Source organism: Spea bombifrons, chromosome 6, assembly GCF_027358695.1.
Source record: "Spea bombifrons isolate aSpeBom1 chromosome 6, aSpeBom1.2.pri, whole genome shotgun sequence".
NCBI lineage: Eukaryota > Metazoa > Chordata > Amphibia > Anura > Pelobatidae > Spea > Spea bombifrons.
The window spans coordinates 40,095,887-40,116,784 of NC_071092.1; the positions used below are offsets into that span (position 1 = coordinate 40,095,887).

Sequence of the window (20,898 nt, forward strand, 5' to 3'; positions counted from 1 at the left end):
CTTTTATTTTACCCCATGGGTGACCAAGGATTTAAAGCCCACCCTGCCTCTGGGACAGGTCTTGCTAATACAGAATGCTGAGAGTAATAATGTGATGAGAGTCTCTGCAGCAGTCTCACCAGCAGTCTCACCAGCAGTCTCACCAGCAGTCTCACCAGCAGTCTCCCAGCAGTCTCACCAGCAGTCTCCCAGCAGTCTCACCAGCAGTCTCCAGCTCTTTGCATGAGATTAGGATGTTGAATGTTCTATCTGTAATCTTAATCTGTAACGCCCCTGATTAAAAAATAATAATCTGGCAGCCTGACCTATGCTATTGCCCCAAAGAGCTTACAATCGAGTGTGGGTGGAAAGAATGTTACAGGTTGACGTTAGCAGACACGTCCAAAGGCTGTCTAGTAGGTAACTCCCAATGAGAGAGTTCTGGGAGGGCAGAGAGAGCCCAGCCCAGCCCGAGACTGTCACACATTATCTGCACATTATCTGCACTGTGTGTCTGGGCTCTCCCTGCCCACTGCACAGCTCCCAGCGACAGCTCAACATGTCCAGAGACACAGGGGAAGGGTGAGTCCCCCAAAAGCATCATCACCTCTCACAGGGGCTCTGGGGTGGGTGACACATCGGGGACCCTAGGGTTAAGCCCTGAACTGAGCAGTTCAGTCCCCCCCCTGGGCATTTTTGGGTTTGTTTTGTGTGTTTCCTGAATTATGATACTTTACACCATGAAAGATCAGACAGAAGAGAGCATGCCCCAACCCCTAAACTCTCAAAGGGTTAATGGGGCAGCAGGGCAGAGCTGTCACCTTTTCTGCCTATTCAGAGCATGTGATCGGATCAGATGAAATTGTTATTTTACATTTGAAATAATGTTTTATTGAAGAGGTGCGTTCTTTCCTACAGATTGTAAGCTCTTCTGGTCAGTATTCTCCAATCAGCTGATAGACTATAGCACTGACCCCCCTCCATGATTTAACCATTTTTCAATGGTTTTGCTCTCTCTGTAAGGGTTAAAGAACAGGTTTTTTGTTCTGTTTCCCATTCTCTCTGGTATATATATATATATATGATTCATCTTGCTGCAGGTAGCTGTGAAATGATTTCTTTTTTTAGTAGTGCACAGGATCACTAGTGTTTGTTTAACCCTCTGACGCTTGTGTTTGTATCTCCTTTACACAATGCAAAGGAACAAAGGAAAGTAGCATTTGTCTGTGAACGATCAGTAACATATGTTTAGTGGCTGTCTCTGTAACACAGCAATTACCTGGGTGTCACATTTAGGGAACATGCAGCTGTCACCCTGGAGTAAATACTGATACCAGGGGCATCCTGGGCACAGCTAAGAATTAACCCCTTCTTCTGTTATCATACCTGCTTGTGTTACGTCATCTACACTAAGTAATTGGTATTCTAGGTTGGTTGGCTTACAACTCCCATCATGTTCCAGCTCTAAAGGACTGCAAACACCATTAGGATAAGCCAGAATTTAAGCAGTTGGCCATGATCTGGGGTGCCATCTGCAGTGGACTGTTTGTAGTTTGCTGGCTGAGCATTATGAGAGTTGTATCCAAGATCCAAAAAATCAGAAGGTGGCTCATCAACAAGTTACAAAAAGAATCTCAATGGGGATGGTTGCCCTGTACATTATATGGTAGGGGTAGCTTTTGTTAGTCCATCCTCCAGTACCTGGCAGGTTAAAGAAGTCTCTGTACTTTAATGATTTGATCGCATTATAACATTAACAATGAGTCTTCAAAAATGTTAAGTTACGCCATTTACAAAACAGTTTAATAATTCTTTTAAGGCTACAGTATATGAGCCATATGTAATTTTACTCAGAACAACACCATGACTCCTTATCATACCGCCTGTGCTAAATGACAGAATGGCTCAGTCTTAACCACCTAGCCTCATCTTCTGAGCAATGAAAGTCTATGGAGGTACAGACTTCATTAGCATTGCCATAAAGAATCAGCCCGGTGTGGTGCTTGATCGGGAAAAGTCAACCAAAATGTCACATGACTGACAACAATGGCCGCCTCCAGGGCTGTGGATACGTTTTCTTCAATGCTAAAACTTCCCGTTAACACTTGATGGGTACCTGCAGAAAAACCCCTGGGCACACGTCCGTACGGAAGAATAAAAAACTAAAGCAATCTCTAATCATCCCAATTCTTGCTAAATTAGTGCTAGATGTGGCATTATGATGTTGAGACAATGTAACAATACAGCAAAAGTTTAACAATATTTTATATGATACATTGTAAGACTTTTGCTTTAACAGTTGTAGTCAGTTATTGAAATTCAAGAAAGTGGGAGCTGAATCATTTAGTTTGAGCAGCTCCAGAACTTTTGTGGAATTGGGTCATGGGGAGGAATAACAGTACTTGGTATTCTTTTTTGCTGACAGAATCATTAATGTCTCATAGGATTACGATGACTCTGATTCACCAGCAGGCATCAGATGGAAATTAGTATAGAATGGGTTCACTCTGTATATTAGAAACATGAAACTGTTAATGTATTCTAGTAAAGATTACAAAATCTGTAATGGACTAAATTCATCTTTTGGAAATTTCAATTTTTATTGTGTGATAAATATTAAAATGTAAATATTGCTGAAAATATGTATTACTTTCTGAATTTTCTGCATGAGCCATTGAGATTATCCTCATCTCTGAGCGGGATGAAAGTTATAGATTTTGAATGTGTTTGATTGATCTAGAAGTAAAAGCTATATTTCCCGGGCACATAAATAACGCCTTTCGAAAGGTTGGAGTCTCTGTTAATATTTATGCCTATAATTCACTGGCTCATAATTCTGGTATTGGGCTTATTCTTTTGAGGATTACATTGCCTTGCTTGGGAGAACTCTGAAGTTGTGAATGAATGAATTGCTTAATATGCATCGTGATATTTGTGACCATGCTCTACAATATTAAATGTCCGCACTATGCACTGTACTATATGAGCTCCGCAACATGAATTGCTACATAAGCCCTGCTCTATAGGTTATAATGTCTGGGTGATGACGTAAAACAAAATCCGCCCTAATTATACCAAACCAGTCTTGGTGACATATTATAGGCTATTCCTTGATGCCTTGGTATTCTTTTATATCATGGAATGGGAGGACCATGTCCAAGATTTGCTCTCTAGGCATGGATAAGAAATCTGAGTTCTTCCAGCTATTGCTGGACATTCAATAGGATCTCGATAATTAAGCATAATTGAATGGTATGTTGCTTGTTTCAGTTTTACAAGGCAACGTATACATTTTAATTTATAATGTCTTATACGTGTGTTGGCCATCTTTTCATTGCCACCTATTGTGCAACCATAAATGATCATGCTTGGCCAAAATTATACTGTCTCCCTGGAAAGGTGGAAAGAACAGATCTTGATTGCATCAGCGTAACACATCCCCTTTGTGACATTTCCACGAAGGAGCCGCTCCAGAGATCAGTAAACTGGATTTTTTTATATATATATATATCTATACTGCATTGTGTTTACCAAGGGCAGGAATAAAATAATTGCCACATGACAGTAGCCCAGTAACATTATCCTATTTCTCTCTGGTGTTAAAATCCACCACACAGCGCAGATAGAATTTATTGTCAAACTGGCTAAACTGGTTTTGGAGAACTTTATGTGGGTAATAGAGGAGAACAGGTATGAGAGTTTGAACACGCTGGACTTATTGCGTCCTAGGTTACTGGTAATACTCGATCTGTTCCTCTAAAGTGGAGACTGCCTGCCGAGTAATAAACCAAAGACACCGTGTAACACCCGGGGCAGGCAGTCTGATGACTGCTTGTTTATTGGAGGTAAATAAGACACGGAGCAGTCGTCGTAGGAGCGACAATGTACCTGGCAGAGATGTGTTTTCCCGGCTGGTATGATACGGGGCACACCTGCTTAGTTCCCACACTTACACCTGCCACAGCTGTTTGCAGTCATCCATGTGGTGTGCCACCAAACGCCATTTTTAAAGGTCCATGGGCGTGTGTCAAGTCAGGACAATCGGAGGTGCTTCCTGTTTACCCTAACGCTTAAAGGAACAATTATGTTTTTATGAAATATCCATCTAACCATGGATGCCTATGGGCCTATGCATTTTCTGGTCAATGATTGTGATTCTAGATGTCTGCTGATTGGATGAAAACACCAAGAAGTCAATCAGAATTTAATATAAATTGTGGGATTTATCAGCTGCTCTTCTTGGCTATTTTAGTTAATGTTCAGAGCTATAAGAGACAGTGCTGTGTCCTGGCAGAGCCTCCATAGTGTAAATGGCCCTGTCGGCGAGGTCTCCCCTGTAACCAGCCCATAGAGCGCACACTGGGGGTCCTGATCGCTCAAGAGAGTAACTGAAAAGAGGGCAATCTGCCCCCCATGGACCTGCCTAGTCGGTCTACACCAGGATACGTCACAGATAAGAGAAAGGTGATGTTACTCTTGGACAAAGCATTGACTGAGCTCTCCAATATGTTAACCAAATAACACGTTAGCAGATCTGTGATTTTATTATTGCCTGCTTCTCAGAAGCTTGTCCAGTTACGATGGCAATCAGTGTCTGACGTTGTGTCATCTGATAATTAAGTTTTCCTCTCAAAAATTACGAATGAGATTAAAGGGTTTTCCCTTCCAGGAAATAATTGGCCATTCAGCAATATTAGGGATGATGCTTCTATTGCTGCATTTAGTTGACAAAGTGTCCAATTCAGAAGAGTAGGTGGAACAGCACCTTTAAGTCTCATAATTTATGACTCCTACCTTTTTGAAATTTTATATCAAATCTAATTGTACTACATTCCTAAAAGAAGTCTAGTCACCAAAATTTTATTTTTTAAAGCATGTTGGAGTTGGCATTCAGGTTTCTCACACGGGGCAATAATGTACATTTTTTTCAGGCTTCAGAGAGGCAAAAATGGTTTGCCAGCCGAGGTTGTTTAGTTTACTTCCTTTAGTTACCTCCTTCCACACGTCAAGTATTTGACCAAAACTTCCCCACCACTTACCTCCGGGGCCACAATACTCTATGCTGAGTGGTATGATATGACATCATATTCTGATGCTCCATTATGTCACACTGGGTTTAATATACAATAAACGCTGTGCTGTCTAGTCTTCGACCTCCATGGTATTAATGGTCTGGTAATACGCCCATAGACGTGTTCTGAGGTGGCCTAGGCCTAGAGCGGCAGCCTCTCTGCCGTGTTACAGAGAACCCCAGGTTACCTACAACGTCACTACTCAATGGGCACGGTTCTCCATGGTTTTCTTCTGGACCACATTTCCTTTAAAAGTGTGAGGCCGTAAAATGTCATAAGACGCCCAGAAGTAAGGACAGCGGGGCAGAGAGAGTGGCAGGTGGCGCTGCCCTGTGACAGGCTTAGGACAGTGCCGACTGTAAATATATCACTTTACAAAAGGAGATATCCGATCGCCGTAATGGTTCATTGCATAATTATCACAATAGGGTAACCAATCCCCCATTACGGGGCAAATAAGCCGTTGCCTCTCTAGACCTGCTGCTCTAGTCCTAGTCATGTTACGCCAGAATATACTTCGGACAAGTAGTGCTTTCTCCGCTATCAACCTCATTCAGGCCTACCGGTATACATCAGGCAGGAGTCGCACTACCTGAGGGTTTGGTGCAAACAATAACTGCCCTAACTGCCCTGGAGACAAAAAGTGCTTCCAGCACAGCAGACATCGCACACCCCCGAGCGGCCCGTGCGGAATGTGTAAGGGAGCGGAGAACTTATTGTGTCTGTGGACCACTGTAAAAGGTGTGTGATGTGTCAGTGGCGTGTGACTGCGTGTCTCTGACTGCGTGTCTTCCCGCGATGCCGGTTAGCTTGTACTTCTAACAAGAAAAAAAAATAAAGATAACGGGAGTCCAAAAATAGCTGTTTCTGCTATTACATTATGGAATCTGCGCTAAATACAAAAATAAATGTAATGTCAATTCGGCCAATGTATTGCTTATAGATTCTGACACGTTGGACCTTTCCTTATGTCTTTTAGGTCATCTTTAGTTTTCTGTTTTGAAAATAAGGTGTTCAGTTCTGGCTAAATTTTATGACTAAGGTCGGGAGCGTTACAAATGTTGTACAAATGATTTCATTCCATAAATACCATCTGTGTTTATATCATTAGTTGCAATGAGATTTCTGAAGGACTTCTGTTTTTCTCCAGGGAGCTGAAATTGGACTTGAAGAGCTCTCTCTCTGAGTGTATGAGCGCTCTGGACATGTTCCTCAACAACAACTTCGAGGAGGCCCTCTGTCACCTTCAGGCAAAGTAAGAATCCAATTTACTACCGAGTGGGGTATTTTTTGGGGGGTGTTTTGCTGGTTGGCATGGCTACGGGCAGGGCTTTACCAAGAGTTTTTCAGAACTTTCCAAGAACATTCATTCATTTCATATACACAAGCCAATGTAATATTGACTTTTAGGGCCAGGATTCACTTAAACCCAAGAAACATTCTGAGCTCCTTGAAACGAGGGACATCAGGGAAGGAAAAGGGGGCAGTTGGATTTGGGTGTCGAAGGGTGACTGACAGGCCTGGACTGGCCATTTGGCTCATGGGGCAAATATCTAATAGGCTGGTGGTTGATAGATACTTACCAATACTGCCTCTCCAGCAGCAGATTGGTGTAGTGGTGCGTGTCCACTGACTAGATATGCACAGCCTTGCACGTATGTTCTTTGGCGGTTACTGGCCAAGTGCCAGGGACGCTTAACCATCTCCAGCCTGACCCTACATAGGTATGGATTCCTGCTCCTGGTACTCTGATACTCTGATACTATATCACTCCAAACCTGTCCATCTAATTCATTGTTCCCTTTGTGTTCTAGTGTACTTTCTTTGCTGTCTCTTCCCAGTTTACCTTAAGTTATTATTATCCAGGGACTGTCTAATTCAGAGACATTTTCTGGGGTTTTTTGGGCTGTTGAGGAGGGAATTTAAGCATAAAATGGCTGTTTTACCTCATCATTTATTGGGGCTTCAGAGCCTGGTTGAGATCCATTTCCATTTCCATTAGAGCTGATGTTTGGAGAATGACAAGCTGTACATCAGTTATCAATTATCTTTGTTGTGTTGTTTTGAATTCTAACAAAATAAATTCCAAAAGAACATTAATAACTCCTTATTATGGATCTGATCAAATCAAGAAGTGGGAGGCTTACTTAACGTGATACATCATGCAATCTAGTGGCTGTGGGCTTGGAACATAGACGATGATCGTTAAATAACTATAAGTCACTCTTACCTTTGGGGGTCTAAGGAATAGTGACCCCCACTTCGCTCGATATACTAATCATTACTTTTCTAGGCATTCTACGGGCATTTTGATCGATTCATAACTTCTTGTGTGTGATTAATGATTACCCTAACTGTATAAGAGCAATGATCTTTACGTGGGGTGTCGTGATTCTTACCCCTTTGGCTGATCACTGGTTATCTGGATATATTCACCCGTGTTTTAAACCTCTGCTATAACTGGAGCCTCAGATAATGAATTTACGATGACCCTGACTGAGCATCTGCCTGAAGGTTACGGCAGGAATATCCCACATGGATCCATTTATCAGCCTGCTGGGCTTGACAGCTGTTTGCTAGTCCTTTGGTACCGAAGGCCATTTTTCCAAATATCAAGGACTAAAGTATACGATGTCACACATATAGGACTGTTTCATGATGTTTACGTGAACTTGAAATAACTTATTTGGAGATGGGACTTCTTTACTTTGTAGGCAGTCTTATTAATGCTCATTAAGTATTAATATGTGTGGCATGTAATAAGTTCATCTATGCAATGATTGCAGTAAACAGGCAAGCGGGAGATAAGGGTTTCGGTCAAAAGGAAATTACATGGTTATCATATCGGAATAATTATTTGCTTCAGATGATGACTAACCAACAAGGTTCAATAAACACCATTCAAAGACACATGGCTACCATTTATTTAACGTACGGTATAGCAATAACAGTCACGTTAAAATGGAAAGAACAGAAATAGCACATTAGAATATTTCACGCGCTGTCACATGTCACAGTGATGGCGTAATATTATCTATAGGGCAGTACAAAGCCAAATATTGATGGAGGTTTGATTGTTCCATTATTTTCAACCTTTGTTTAGCCCAAAGATTTGTTTTTTTCTGACTCATGGGTCACACTCCCAGTTGCGTTTTGTAGTTAATTTACCCAAATCTATGCCTGAAATGTACAGCCGTGTCTCCTACCTCCTCCCTACACTGGTTTAATCCCCACTGAATGTAGAGAACGTGGGATATACGATGAACACACTTGGCACCCGGTGCACGGATCACATGCACTCACCAAATAATGACAATGTTTTCAAACCACACTCGCTAAGGAAAGTATGTTAAAGAAGGAAGCAGAGTGTGCGTGGCTGCCGATTCCACATAGCTGGATAACAATGGCTCGCAGAACAAAAACTGCTAAAATACTTTAATACGGTTGCATAATTATTAGCTTGTCTTGGTTATCCAGGGTGCAACCCGAGCCAGTCCAACTATCTAGAACATATCTAGATCATATAAAGATTGCCCCATATCGTATAGTACAATGCACATTACCGCTACCACTATCATACTGTATACTTATTGTATAATCTCTCGTTCTAAACACAGGTGTAAGGACAGCATGTACCACGCTCTCACGTATGCCACCATGTTGGAGATGCAGGCGATGATGACATTTGACCCTCAGGACATTTTAAATGCAGGAAATACCATGAAAGAGGCTCAGGCTGTCTGCCAGCGGTAAATGCAGGGAAGAGTCCCCTTATCACGGCTCGAAAGACTTGTCCCTTATTCAGTTCTCCAGTTTTATTAGCTAGCATGTTTATAGACATGAAGACCCTTCCTCAACTGTATTCAATCAGCAATGGGATCCAAGGACGGGACTGCTGAGGTCTTGAAGGTTATATGACACTTCAGCCCGTTCTGTAAATATGTCCGCCACAAAAAGTGATCACCTACATCTAAGATACTACAGGCTATCTATATATATCATATCTATATATACATAACTTGTCATGCTCTTCAATACCTTTTGTCCCAGTGTCTACCTATAGAATAGCTCATTTTCTCTTGGGCTAATGCAGCTTCTTTTGTTTCATTATAGTATCGATTTTAAAAACAACATTTGGGAGGGGGGGACAAATCCGTAGCTCCTGGAACTTCGGCCCTCCCTCTGTCTCCTGGTCCTGTTTGCGATCCTGTTTATTTTTCCCCCCTTTGTATGTTTTGTGTTCAGTGTTTAAACATTCATTCTGACACGTTTGTTTTACGCCGTTTCATCAGATATAGGAAGAAATCCACCGTCGCAGATTCTTTCAACAATTTAGTTCACGGACAAAGTCTTGATCAGTTCACTGAAGGTACCTGTCTATTTACTATTTAAATAGAAACTATTTTTTGGTAAATATAAATGTCTGATGTTTTGTTTTACTTTTTTTGTAGCCAATTTTATCTTCTGTAATCAAATAATATTTAGCAGCCACAAAAAAAAAAAAAAAAACGTCTATAGCTTAACATAAAAGATATTGGAAAATACTTGTGATCATTACGATCAGATCTGGGGGAAGCAATTTCCAGCAGTACTTACTGTTATGAGCACTCTGTGAGAAAGTATTAGAAATAGACACTACTGGCCAGGGTAACAGGATATTGCTTCCCCGTGTGAAAAACAGCACTTCGGTTCCACATATCTCATGTTAAGACACACAAACTCTCATTTATGTATACAAACAATAACATAACGTAGAATTACGTAGGTTATAACTATTTTTTTGTCTATAGGAAGAGACCAGTGCTCTGTTCTTTGCTATTTTTATCTTACAAAGCAGTATTTTTATTTACTTAAACTCAAAACATATACATATATATATTAATACAGTGTATATATTTATGTTAGAAAACCCTTTTTCAGGGATTTGTGCTAGATTTGTTTTCTATATATTAGGCCTTTGATTGTGTGAAGACAGCTGCCGGGAAGTGCATTATATCTTCCTAGGTAATAAAATAGAGTGAATGGGATTACTGGGTATTTTAAAAACGGCAGCAGTGATAACCTGGGCAGTAGGGTAACCCCATCTGCTATATTTCCAGGACACGTATCATTTATACATCTTGCTGACCAGTACAGGTAAAAAGCTGCCCCCTGGAGTATGTGGGATGTATAACTGGGTAATTGGTTCCCTTCCGTGAATGAATACATCCCGCATACTGCAGGGGGCAGCACTGTGCTGGTCAGTCATATGTGAGAAGTATTAGTGTCTTTTAAATCAGCACCGAGGTGGTCATCCTGTCTTGGGTGGGAATGTTGGGGTCTTTTCTGTAAGCCCATTCATGTTAAATACCGTTAATTGTTAATTAAGGGGAATTGGGGAAAGGTGCCAACGTCATAGTTTGTCTACGGCACCAACAGCCTGTGGCATGGCCATGAGATTTATGATTTGTTGTAATTTTATATATTTATATAAACCGTATGTTTTTAAGACAAAAACACACAAACGTATCCTTACTGCCAGCGCTGTTATTAATGTATTAAACTGGAAAATATATTCATATCATATGAAAAAAACCTCTAATAACATTATGTGTAAACGCCATTAATCACTGATATTCCTGTGTGTTCTATCCCCAGAGGAAATTCACGCTGAGGTTTGCTATGCTGAGTGTCTACTCCAGAGGGCTGCCCTCACTTTCCTGCAGGTCTGATATATATATATATATATAGAGAGAGATATATGTTAATATTTGAGAGATATTTGTGAGATAAAGGAAGGTTTTAGTAAAACTAGAACTAGTAAAATAATAATAATAAACGAATTACCTAAATTATCTTTAGTTATTCCAGTATAGATTTGTTACAGGTGGCTCAGTTTGAAGATTGCTATAGATTTTTTAAAAGAGTCTGATTTAAAAAAGATAATTCGATTTGATTTTGGGCACCGTTTAAGGAAAAGATACATGATAGTGATTCAAGTGATATTGCCGTCTCGCTGCTTCCTCGTTCTCCAAGCGGGCCCCTGGATCAATGAGGGCCCTAAGCAGGCTCTTAATATACAGTATATAATATTGTAGCGTCTGCTTTGACTGGAAAGCTAACATTTCTGGGGTCACTGATAACCGAGTTAGTAAAAAAAAATATCTACTGAGGCAGAACATTTTTAATAAAAAAAAAAAAAAAAAATAATAGAATGATTTCAACAGAGCTAATGCCACAGCGTGCAGCCGTTACATGTCAATAAAAGTACTTATATATATATATATATATTCTCCGTGTGCCTTTTTGGTTAATTCATTGGTTTCCAAAGGTATCTGCTAAGGCTTCTTTCTGTATCTATCAAGTCAAGGTGTAAAAATAGAGAAATGAGAAATAGTTAAATATTTTAAAAAAAATTACATTTTCATTGTATGTTTTTTATATCTTGCATCCTTACAAATAATTAAGTATTTTATGTAAAAAAATTTACATTTCCATCGAATAATTTTGTATATCCTGTGTTATTTTGTAATGTTTGGGGTATCTATATTACTGTGTCCCAAAAAAATGGTTATTTTACTGGTTGTTGCCTGTCATCAATAAATACAGTTTTAAATGTACTCATAGGTACAAAAAGGTCAGTGGCCGTAATACTCCGAAGGTTTCTGCCGCCAAATGCTCATTTTTCGTTAATGATAAACTTGCTATGAAAATATAACAAAAAACCATATTTATTCTCGAGTAAATAAGGGTAACACTGTTTTTCATATTACTGCAGGACGAAAACATGGTCAGTTTTATCAAGGGTGGGATCAAGGTCAGAAACAGCTATCAGACATACAAGTGAGTGGATTCTGGAACGCCCCGGTCTCCAGACTGACACGTAGCCTTGGAAGAGTTTATACAATTGTAGAACATACAGATAAAATCACATTTTTTGGAATATATATGTTTGTAATTATCGTCTGGGAATTTCAGTAACCCGGGGGAAGTGATTTTTATTCCATTCATTCCCTTGAGCATTTTCTCGATGGAAGCTCGAAATGACACTTAAAGTTTTAAAAAGTATTTTTTGGATTGGGTAACTTTGTATTTTTAACAGTTACTGGATTGCATACCTGTTTCAGTATTTGTTAGAAATATCATTTTAAAGGGAAAAAAAACTAAAATAAAGCTTTTGTGTGTATGTTTTCTATTTGAAGTGCCCTATAAATGCATTCTATGCAGCTGTTACAGACTCTTTGTGTAATGAACCTTTTTTGGATAGAAACCAAGATGGCAACATTAAAAAATGTGTTCCTCGCAAAATTCTTCAATCTCAGTGGTCAGGTTTTTTTCCCTTTAGTTTTCAAAAATATCCTTTTTGAAAGAAAAAAAAGTTTATTATGTGCTAAAAAACCATCCATTTATATGTGTTCTAGCTCTGTTATCCTAGCCTAATGCAGAAGACAAGCATCCTGACTCCTTATAATACTGTCTTGTGGTAAATTATAGAATAGCTGAGTCTTAATCACCCAGTCGGACACTCTGACTAATGGAAGTTTATGGAGAAACAGACTTCATAAACACTGCCAAGAGGAATCAGGTCAGTGTGGTGTTTAAGCAGGAAAAGTCGCCCCAAATATCATATGACTGACAACATGGCGGCCTCCAGGTCTACAGATACAGGAAGATTATTGGAACAAAATGGGATTAAGCCAGGTTTTCCTAATGCTAGGTTAATACCCATAAGTATATGGCTAGTATTATTATTATTTATTTATATGGCCACGTGAGATGTATGACAGAGATTTAGATACATGTAATGGTGTAAATTAGAACACATATATGCAGATATCATCATTGAGTTTATTATCTCTAAGAAGAATCATCCTGTTATATCACTTCAGGCGGAAATGAATCAATAAACAATGGCTGATCCCTGTTCTTGTGTACTTTCCTAGAGAACTTGACACCCTGCAGAAGTGTGCCAGCTATGTGAAGGGAGAGAGTCACTGTCACTTTGAGGGTGGAGTGAAGTTGGGCGTTGGGGCGTTTAACCTGGTAAGTGGCGACATCCAACATACATGATCCCTGGAATTTTTGCTTCATGAGCTCTCAAAGCCCATTGGAAGTGTATGCATGGGTCAGCGAAGTTCATTCATTCGCAGAAGAGATTTAGCAAGATCAAGACAACAGTGTGCATGTATGTGCGTGTGTGTGCGTGTATGTGCGTGTGTGTGCGTGCGTGTGTGTGCGTGTGTGCATGTGTGTGCTTATGTTCTAATTGCCTCCCTCTGTATGTGTCTCACACTTGTGCCCCCATTATTCAGACATTATCGATGCTGCCCACCAGGATACTGCGGCTCTTGGAGTTTGTCGGCTTCTCTGGAAACAAGGTAAGAAAAGAAATTATGGAGCTGACCTTTCCGGAGGACAGGCTGAGAATGCGGGGGCTTACTACACCGTTACTACGGATGTAATTTAAACTACAAGGTTAAAATCCTGTTAAAATCACACTTCACAAGCAATGGCGATGATCTGATTGATTTGTAAATTTAAATCTTATTAAAAGTCAACATATTGGGGACCACCAACTTACAATTCTGGTGCTGTTTTGGCTTAAGGGTGTTGTTCCTCTGAATAAATGTTTAATGACATAAATGCAATACATAAACTTTTTTGTCTCTATGGCAACAAGGTATTGGTGCCAGCTTTTGTGTCACATGACAAGTGTTCCCAGAAAAAAATTTGAGAGAGATTGATGCTGATTGACAGCCCGGACTGAAACATAGATGACAGATAAGAAGCGTTTGGCCCACCTAGTCTGCCATTATGTCTGTTGGGTGGCTGTTCCACTCATCTACCACCCCCTCAGTAAAGTGTACCCCATAAAAAATGGCTCTATTCTTACGGTGGGTTTCTTTTCCCCAGGAGTACGGGCTGACGCAGCTGCAGGAAGGGGCCACGGCTCTCAGTTTCCGAGCCCTGCTCTGCACTCTGCTTCTTCTGTGTTATCACACGTTCCTGAGCTTTGTGTTGGGTGAGTGACACTCGTGCGATCACTTGCAGTCATAATCAAGGGAACTTCAAGATTGTAAGCTTGCGAGCCGGGCTCTCTCCACCTAATGTATCGGTCATTAGGGTCTGTCAATTCTCGTCTTGTCATACCCCTTGAATATATGTATTGTAAGAAGCGCTGCGTATATAAAAAAATAATAATAATAATTTGTGACTCCTGCATCTATTATTTTGTTTTTTTACTTCTAGGGACCGGTAAAGGAAACATTGAAGAAGCTGAAAAGTTGCTTCAACCGTATCTGAACCGTTACCCCAAGGTATCTCATGTTATGGTTACCCTTTAGCTGACTATCCTATGACTTTTGAGATAGATAATCCGCTGAGACAACGTTATCATCCAGAATTAATCTTTATCTTTAAAAAAAAAAAATGACTTCCCCGTCCCTGCCTTGGCACCATACATTGTCTACCACCATGGGGTTATCACTCATAACTTGTACATGTTGGCGCATGGAGTCACATGATGCAGCCGCACCAATTAAAAGAGGCATGTGATATCACATGACCCGTTTCTCCAGCTGGGAGTATTGATGTTGAGGATGAATTAACATGATATTGTACGTGTGCCAAGCTCTTGGTGAATGCACTCTTCTGTCTGAGCCAGTATCAATATTTGGGAAAATAAATACAAGTGATTTATTAATCATTTTAAACGGGCATCAGAGGAGATAAGCATGGGAACCTGGGAACTTTCTAAATAAGACGGGCCTAAGGGTTAATATTAACCCTTAATCATGCAGATTGTACATAGCAACTCATCAAATGAATGAAATGACTCATGGAAAGCTTGGCAATATTAAAAGATGTACTTAATTGAGTAAGATGCATCCAGACAGGCATATCAACCATGACATATTAGTAGCAGAAGCAGTAATGATGAGTATTCAGTATCATCAGACTAATGTAGGGTATGAAAGAGTCAGTTCCACTCCCGAAGTGTTAGCTCTTCACCCTGAGATCGGAGCAGAAGCGCTGAGAGCTCCCGGGTATGGAGAGAAGCAGAAGGGAAATAATAGCAGACGATCTACATGAATAAACTGTTCATTAAAGGCACAATACCAACACCATATATATGCTTTTTTCTCTCTAGGGAGCCATATTTTTATTTTTTGCGGGAAGAATTGAAGAAATTAAAGGCAATATTGACGCGGTAAGAAAATCAACCTGCCAATGTGTCACGGGGCTGTGTATTAGGAGAGGGTTGTAAAGGCACGGAGACTTCGGAGAGATTCTTTGGTTTTCTATTCGTATATACACGGTGAAGCCGTTTGTGTTCTGCATGCCTTGTATATGAAATGTATGTCTAGTCTGGGAGTAGAGCCTATGTGTCCCTCTTCTCATGCGAATGCAGTTATGATGAAGTCTGTATGAGAATTGGTCATGTCGCATAACAAAAAGGATGGGGATCATTGTTACGGATTGTCCGGCTAATAATAACCTTTTCCCCATTCCAGGCCATTAGTCGTTTTGAGGAGTGCTGCGAGGCTCAGCAGAGCTGGAAGCAGTTCCACCACATGTGTTACTGGCAGCTGATGTGGTGCTTCACATACAAGCAGCAGTGGAAGATGGCTTACTTCTACGCCGACCTCCTCAGCAAGGAGAACTCGTGGTCAAAGGTATGCAGATTTATATACGCCGGTCAGCCATAACATTATGACCAATGGCAGGTGAATAACACCGATAATCTTATTATTATGGCTCCTGTCGGTGGGATATATAAGGCAGCGAGTGAATGTTTCGTCCTCACATTTGATGTGTTAGAAGCAGGAAAAATGAGCAAGAGTAAGGATTTGAGCCGCTCTAACGAGGTACAAATAGTGATGAGGCATCAGAGAACACCCAAGTGCTGCACCCCCATCTCAGCCCATCCTAGGATAACCTTAATGCGGCTCATTCATTCTGAATTTTCATGGCTTCAATAAGTGGAATTCTAAGTTTCCTCCTTATTTGTATATTTGTACATTGGTACGTTTTGTTAGATCACTCCCGCCCCTAATTTATATCTCAGATTAAGCAACATCCCAGATGATCCAAGTATGAATTCCTACACCCAAATATAGAATATTATTTGTATTTCCCTCTGTTTTGACCCCAAAAGAGTGTCAAATTCAACTAAATGTGGCAATTGTTTCCAATCAAGAGATTCATACTTTTTTTTGTTTGAAGATTTAGAGCAGGCGGCTACCCCCGTATATACCGGCAGTTCTAATAACTTGTGATGTTTGTATTACAGGCTACATATACTTACATGAAAGCTGCCTATCTCAGTATGTTTGAGGGACAGGACTGTAAACCCTTTGGAGATGACGAAGTGAAGCTCTTTAGGTATGTGAGTCCATAGAAGCTCATCTTTGTAATAGACCTTTGTCCTTCTGGCCCTGACCTGTGTGTTATTGCTGGGGCACAAGGGAATGTTACAGTTCCCAAAAACTGGCAGTAATCACCGCTCCTTTTGTCTCATTTGCCATGCACTATAATGTAAACTCACAAGTGGTCCCTTAGAAGCCCACCATTCTTGCCAGGAACTTTGTGTGATAGAGTCATAAGGCTAGCTTGAAAGCTTCCAGGCATTGTCCTCAACTCCAGTTGTGTCTGCAAGTGTAATGGATCTTTCTTATGTATATGTTATATATTTAACTTGTTCAGTTTTGCACAATAATAACGGCAATGAATAATAATAATAATACAATTTTTTTGTTATTTTTACTGTTTTTTTACATTTGAGTTTAAACAATAATGAATCTAATTATTTGTACTAAATATAATATTAAATTTAATGTTCAATATTTAAATTATTCAGGTTTATATGTTTTCAGATGTGAATTGCACAAAAGGCATTGTCAGGACCTTTAATTTCCTACAATAATCATACTTGATAAACACTACCTGCATTTTATTTAGTATACAATGCACAGTTATAGATATTTAAACAAAGCAGCCCCTGTAACAGTAGGTAAGAAAAGTTTTAATGTGTTGCTTTTCTTTAGATTGCTTTTGTACAAATTAAGTGAATACATCTAAAATATATGTAAGAAATGGTTTCTAAAGTAGCTTTCAATTCGTCAAACGTCCACAAGAGGTCGCTGTTGGTCAACAATTTTATTATCCGTCTCTAATGCAATTTTGCAGAAAAAAAACAGAATTGGGAGGTAAAACAGGAAAAAAAATAGGCTTCTACTTAAGACATGAGGTTTTTTTTAGTTTGAACAAACCCAAATATTTTTTTTTGTTTTATAAATATAAACCACATAAGTTTTGTGAAATGATGGTACAGTTATTTATTGTGCACCAGCAGGTTTCTACTACAACTGAGTAAAAATTAACAATAATTTTGAAACTAACAATAACATTAACACGCATTAAGACATAGTGGAACAGAAGGAGAAAAGGGCCCTCCTCTTCTGAGCTTACAATCTAAAGTGGTTCTAAAAGTATCAGAAACATAGAAATCATTCATCTGTTTTCCATTTCCAGGCAGGTTCCAAGTTTGAAACTCAAGATCGCTGGGAAATCGCTCCCCACTGAGAAATTTGCAATCAGAAAGTCTCGAAGATACCTGCCCCAGAATCATGTCCCTCTACCGGTCCCTCCCCTGGTACGAACATACACGGCCCGTCATTAAAATGACAAGTTATTTCCTTAAATTGTAGTGGTGATGACTTAGAAACTAAAGGTGGATTTTACTCTTTTCTGTTTGCGCAGCAGAAAATGATGAATGGGCTGATTGACTGGTACAATACATGGTTAATGACATGGAATTCATGTGTTTTAATGTTTGAAACGCACAGGAGATGATGTATATCTGGAATGGATATGCTGTGATTGGAAAGCAGAGGGATCTGACTGAGGCCATGCTGGAGACTCTGGTCCGGGCAGAAGAAGCTCTGGAAGGAGCCGCAGGTAGCAAGTGATGTAGTTTAAGGCAAGCACTCATTTTTGGGATGTACTGGAATAATAATAATAATAATAATAATAATAATAATAATGTGGGCATTGTACGGTTACCAGGGCTGGTTCTACACGGTCCCCTTTTTTTCCCATTTTAGATAGAATTCGGTTTTTACATGATGTGTTTACATGAGTAACTCGTGAGATTTTAATGTAGAATTGGGTCAGGATTGGGGACACAAAGAGATCGTATACCTATATGAAAGCGCTTCGATAAATCTAAAGTAACGATGGTCCCGATAGTGAGAATTCTTCTTCCAGCCCGCAGCGTTTAGGAAGCCAACGTTCTGTGTGCTTTTTTTTCTGCAGCCAGTGATTTCAGGATGGACGATCACTGTGTGGTGAAGCTGCTTAAAGGCCTTTGCTTGAAGTATCTCGGTCGAGAAGACGAAGCAAAAGAATGTTTCAAATACATACACACAAAGTGAGTGCTCACAACCACAAACTCAGGATAACCGCTCTAAGAACCGCGAGTCCAAGTCAGGGCTGCCCAACGCGGTGACCATTTCATGAGACGTTGAAAGAGTGTTAAGATTCCATAGTAGCAAACTATCTAAATCACACTTATTTTGTATATGGTTTTTTTCTTTAATGAGGGCATTTTTGTGTTGCCAATTAGTCATATGGGTAAAGGATTTAATTCAACAAAGTGTTAGCAATATAATCGAAAAGTGAGAAAAGCTCTCTCTCACCATGCGGAGTAGAGCAATAAATAAAATGATATATGTACCACTATGGGTATGTCTCAAAACAGTCCTGCTCCAATTTAACAACATGCAGTTTCCAAACCCAATGGGTTCTAGGTGCAGACATGCAGATAAGATGCATCACTTTTTGATTCCATGCGCGCAGTTATGTGCGCTCCCACATTTCTGCCAATTTTGGAAACTTAAGCGGCCTCTCATAATCAAAGTGTATACTTGTAGAAATAATGCGGCAATTGGCCTCCAATGCTTGGCTTTGGGCTAGGAAGCCTAAAAGGCTCAAGCACTGGCTTGTAAGGCCAGCGCAAGCTCACATTCCAGTCTGGTCCAGTATAATGCCAGATGTTAGCTATGATTGTGTGATATAAAGGCGGCCATCGGAAAAACCCACATCAAATCAGTCAAATACATTTTGGGAATTGTGGAAACTGCCAAAAAATCATAATGTGACTTACTTATATCATGTCCCAGACACTGCACCCCTTCCAATGTAGAAACATGTTATGCAATTGTTTTACAGTGAAAAGAAGATTAAATATGATCATTATTTGGCCCCAAACGCCCTCCTGGAGCTTGCTCTGCTTTACCTACAACAGGACAAGAGGGAAGAGGCGACCAAGCTGCTGGAAACCGCAAAGTGAGTGCGGGCTTAGGGGAGAAGCGTGACAGATACAAATGTTATTATTTTATTTTAACCTTCATTTTAAAATACGGCTTACTCAGCACTGTGTAATAGAGGGTTTTGACATTAGCGGTATTCCGAAAAAAGCAGATATAAGGAGGGGTCCTGCTTGCAGAATCATATCAGAATGAAGCAGTTATTGTATATTATTTTTGAATGTTTACTTGCAATTCCACTTTTCACCACTGGGTGTCTAGAGTAACATTGTGATAAGATAGCATTACACCTTCACTGGGTCAGTTCTGTGCTCATTTTGTGGGGTTTCAAAGCAGTTCTATGCAGGCCAAAGTGTCCTCAACAGAGCAAGCTGTGAGCCGAATGTGTTTCGGGATCCTGTCTTATTGGGCTTTTTGGCTGGGCTTCCCCCAGGCTAACGTGTAAATTCTTCTTGTAGATGAGCTGTAGATGAAGTCCTGGGTGGTTAGAGGTGGCAGGTTTGGCTCCGGCTTGCGCTCCTCACAAGCAAGGCAGAGCCAGACACTGGTACTGAGCCCATCTCGAGCCTCTTCTGGCCCACCCACCCCTGAACATGAATAACCCATCAGGGTGGGCCCTTCATGTTGTTGGCGAGAGGGGATTATGCATCTGCATTATTTTTGCTTTTAAGTTAAGGGTTTCTTTGTTAACACTTTAAAGTTTCACACCAACATGTACTGTCCCTTGCAGTAGATGCATTTGGCCAAACGTATCATTTGCTCAAATACTCACCTCCAGCTGGCTCCAACTTCCAAAGAACCCCAATATGAATGCCCAGTTGACTTCAATGTGATTGGCTGCTTTAAGCAACATTTTCAGCTAATTGTTTGATACGCCAAACAGTCCCTTTTAAAAAAAAAAAAACATTCTCTTTTCTAGACACAACTACAAGAATTACTCCATGGAATCCCGCACACATTTCAGGATACAGGACGCTCTTCTACAAGCAAAATCTGTTCCACTCAATGGATGCAGTTGACTTTCCTCTAGGAATTCCATTTTTTCTTAATTTATTTAAATAAAGGGGCCAGGAGGCAATTATGGAGACTGTCTGAAATACGTTGAAAACAATATTAAGGCTGCAGATGGCAGGGTACATGAAACAGGTACCATAATATTGTTTTTTAATTTAAGACCAGCCGGTCTGCAGTCTGCAGTTTGGGATTTCAGTAAATCCCGTCTCTTTTTACAGGTTATTTAATTTTGAAATTTGTCAGCATCTTTTTCCTACAGAGAAAATATTGAAAGAAGGAAAAAAAATAGATTCCAAAAAGGTAGAGGCTTTAGATTGCGTGAACTCCAACTGCACTTTAGTTAAATTAGAAAAATGGTTAAATGTACACAAAAAAAAAAGGTTTTCGCCAATTTAAAAATTGTCCAAATTCAAAACATTTCAAATACAAATGTAATATAACAAAGTGCCCACACTGCAGTAACAAGTAAGTAACAATAATTATTATTATTATATTACCAGGAATTATGCCTAAAGAGCCACTAA

At 40.0% G+C, this 20,898-nt stretch overlaps 1 protein-coding gene across 1 annotated transcript; it reads left to right on the top strand.

Moving 5' to 3' along the window:
- Positions 1-511: 511 nt before the first annotated feature.
- Positions 512-20,445, top strand: TTC39A (tetratricopeptide repeat domain 39A). The gene is made up of 18 exons (XM_053469844.1): positions 512-561; positions 6,202-6,306; positions 8,669-8,800; positions 9,344-9,420; positions 10,689-10,756; positions 11,809-11,873; positions 12,974-13,073; positions 13,343-13,408; positions 13,944-14,052; positions 14,280-14,347; positions 15,181-15,240; positions 15,545-15,706; positions 16,324-16,415; positions 17,565-17,685; positions 17,879-17,990; positions 18,348-18,462; positions 19,263-19,379; positions 20,280-20,445. The coding sequence occupies exons 1-18, from the start codon at positions 539-541 to the stop codon at positions 20,377-20,379; spliced, it is 1,692 nt and encodes a 563-aa protein (XP_053325819.1). The 5' UTR covers positions 512-538; the 3' UTR covers positions 20,380-20,445.
- The last annotated feature ends 453 nt before the right edge of the window (positions 20,446-20,898 follow it).

Excerpts from the sequence above, each read along its gene's own strand:
- TTC39A (XM_053469844.1), top strand. The coding sequence starts at position 539 with ATGTCCAGAGACACAGGGGAAGG. Across the intron at positions 18,463-19,262 it reads TTCAAATACATACACACAAA|TGAAAAGAAGATTAAATATG; the intron begins GTGAGTGCTCAC and ends ATTGTTTTACAG. Across the intron at positions 19,380-20,279 it reads AAGCTGCTGGAAACCGCAAA|ACACAACTACAAGAATTACT; the intron begins GTGAGTGCGGGC and ends TCTCTTTTCTAG.